A 2,775-nucleotide genomic window follows, 5' to 3' on the forward strand; every position below is an offset into this window, starting at 1 on the left:
CCCTAAACCCTAAACCCTAAACTCTAAACCCCAAACTCTAAACCCTAAACCCTAAGCCTTAAACCCTAAACTGTTAACCCGTGCAGCTTTCAAGACACTGTAATGGCTGCCTCAACCCCAGTCCTAAACCCTAAACCCTAAACCCTAAACCCTCGTATCTTTGGAGCCTGATTAAATAAACAGGAAGGTAGATGAGTGAGTGCATGCGCAGATAAAAATATATCAATATGTTTTTAATGCTTTACCTGTAGAATGTAATTAACAAAAGAGAAATAGCAAGAAAAGTTGTTGGGGTTTGTCTATGTGCTAAGGCCCCCTTGAGCTGCCTGTACACCTCAACTAATAATTCATCTGGTGCTGCTACCAAGGGCTGCGCTCCCCGCAGCAGCACTGCAGCAGCCTCAGAAGCAGCACCTGCAACAGCAACAGCAGCAGCAGCAGCAGCAGCAGCAGCAGCAGCAATTGCAGCAGAAAGCAGCTACACAGCCAGCAGCAGCAGCAGAAGCAGCACCAGCGCCAGCACCATTAGCAATAGCAGCAGCAGCAGCAGCAGCAGAAGCAGCACCAGCACCAGCACCAGTAGCAATAGCAGCAGCAGCAGCAGCAGCAGTCGCAGCAGATGCAACAGCTGCAACAGCTGCAGCAGCGGACGAATGTCAGGAACAGCAAACGAAAGAAGTCAGCAGCAGCACCAGCAGCAGCAACAGCAGCAGCCACCAACATAAGCAGAAAAAGAAGCAGCAGCAGCAGCAAAATCAGCAACGCCAGAAGCAGAAGCAGTACTACAAACACGAGCAGTTCGAGCAGCAGCAGCAGCAGCACCAGCAGCAGCAGTGGCAGCAGCAGCAGCAGCAGCAACAGCAGCAACAGCAGTGGCAGCAGCACCAGCAGCTGCAGCAGCAGCAGCAGGTGACCTGGTTTGATTTGCTTAGCGATGTTTATTAATTGTCTTCCCTTTGCTTCAGCTAACCGATCGTACAGCCCAAACTCCTGCTGCGCTGCTGCAGCAAGAGTTGCATTAGCAGCAGCACCAACCGAAGCAGCAGCAGCAGCAGCAGCAGCAGCAGACCACAACGCAGCACGGATTGCTGCTGCAGGCTCCTGCTGCTGCAGAGGAGAGTGAAGGAAATGAAGCAGCACAGGTTTATACACCTGCAAGCAACAGCAGCAGCAACAGCAGCAACAGCAGCAACAGCAGCTGCAGCAGCAGAAGCAACAGCAGCAGCTCCAACAACCGCAGCTGCAGCAGCAGCAGCACCAGCACCAGCAGCAGCTGTGTCAGCAGCAGCTGCAGCAGCACCAGCAGCAGCTGCTGCAGCAGCTGCACCAACAGTAGCTACTTCTGCTGCTGCTGCTGTTGCTGCAGTGGAGCATCTAGCAGCAGCAGCATTTGCTGCTGGGAGTTGTACATACACTCGGATGTGTATATACACCTCAGCAACTTCTTTATCTGCTGCTGCTAAGTAGATGAAGTGCTGCTGCTGATAAACAACAAATAAAAATATAAAATAAATTAAAATATACTTTAAAAATATTATTAAGGTGTGCAGATAAACATAAACAAAAAAGACAGCACTCACTCCCCTGAGCTGCGGATACACCGCAGAAAAGCAGTTTGCTGCTGCTGCTGCTTCTAACACCTGCAGCAACTCTGTAAGATCTTCTAGTGGCAGGTCCTCAGCTTCCTGCTGTTGCTGCTGCTGTTGCTGCTGCTGCTGTTGTTGCTGCTGCTGTTGCTGCTGTTGTTGCTGCTGCTGCTCCTGTTGCTGTTGCTGCTGTTGCTGCTGCTGCTGCACTGCTTGAAAAAGACGTGGGTGGTTTTGCTGCCAGCGCTGCAGCATTTTAACTAAGGAAGTGCAAATACGCTGGCGAGCCTCCTGCTGCTGCTGCTGCTGCTGCTGCTGCTCTGTTGCTGCTGCTGAGAGGTGAAGAATAGCATACGCATGCAACTCCGTTGCAAATGGGGAGTCCTGGGGAGATCAAACAAAGATGCAGTAGCAGCCGTAGCAGCAGCAGCAGCAGTAGCAGCAGCAGTAGCAGCAGCAGCAGCAGCAGTAGCAGCAGCAACAACAGAGCTGCATATACACCTGAAGTGAAGCGAAAGAAAAGCCCTTAATAGAACCCATCTTATATCCCAAGGAATATATACGTAAACCCTAAACCCTAAACCCTAAACCCTAAACCCTTGATACGCAAGGCAAGGGAGCGTGCGCATGCAATAATAAAAGAATAAAAGGAGATTATTAGACAGTAGAAGTAAGAGAAAAGAAGGATAAAGAAAAAGAAAGACTATTATGTTTGCTGTTGTTAACAAAATAAGTTTATAAAATTAAACATACAGAGGCCTTACCCCCCAATGCGCTGTCTTCTCTCTTATCTCCTCCATCGGCAGAGATGGTGCTTGAACCTGCAGCATTTGATCGAGTTCAATTGCTGCTGCTGCTGCTGCTGCTGCTACTGCAGCAGCAGCAGCAGCAGCAGCAGCAAGCTTAATAGGAAACGCAAACACATGCATTGCTAAGGGCTTAAAGAAGCTGAGGGCCTATGCGGCTGGTGTATAGAGTTTGTATACGCAGCATAAGTTTATATAATAATATTTAAAAAGGTTAAATATATTTGTTTAGGTGCAGCAATGAATTTCAATCTTTAAAACAAAAAAAAACTGAAGATACAGCATCGGCTGTGTGTAGAGCTGCGGTGTATGTACACCTCAAAATAATGAAAAGAAAGGGTTTTTCTTCTTTTTTTTGCAATTTATTTCAAAATATTATTTAA

General features: G+C 48.2%; 1 protein-coding gene across 1 annotated transcript in view; it reads right to left on the reverse strand.

Moving 5' to 3' along the window:
• EAH_00061520 (hypothetical protein, conserved) overlaps positions 1-2,515 on the reverse strand; it is a gene marked incomplete at both ends in the record, with an annotated part of 4,381 nt that extends 1,866 nt beyond the window's left edge. The window contains 4 exons of the mRNA XM_013393330.1: positions 246-414; positions 915-1,152; positions 1,581-1,970; positions 2,351-2,515. Coding sequence (XP_013248784.1) covers positions 246-414; positions 915-1,152; positions 1,581-1,970; positions 2,351-2,515 — 962 coding nt within the window. The remainder of the gene's footprint in view (positions 1-245; positions 415-914; positions 1,153-1,580; positions 1,971-2,350) is intronic.
• Positions 2,516-2,775: the final 260 nt, after the last annotated feature.

Source organism: Eimeria acervulina, genomic scaffold (genome assembly GCF_000499425.1).
Source record: "Eimeria acervulina Houghton genomic scaffold, Eah_scaff1603, whole genome shotgun sequence".
NCBI lineage: Eukaryota > Apicomplexa > Conoidasida > Eucoccidiorida > Eimeriidae > Eimeria > Eimeria acervulina.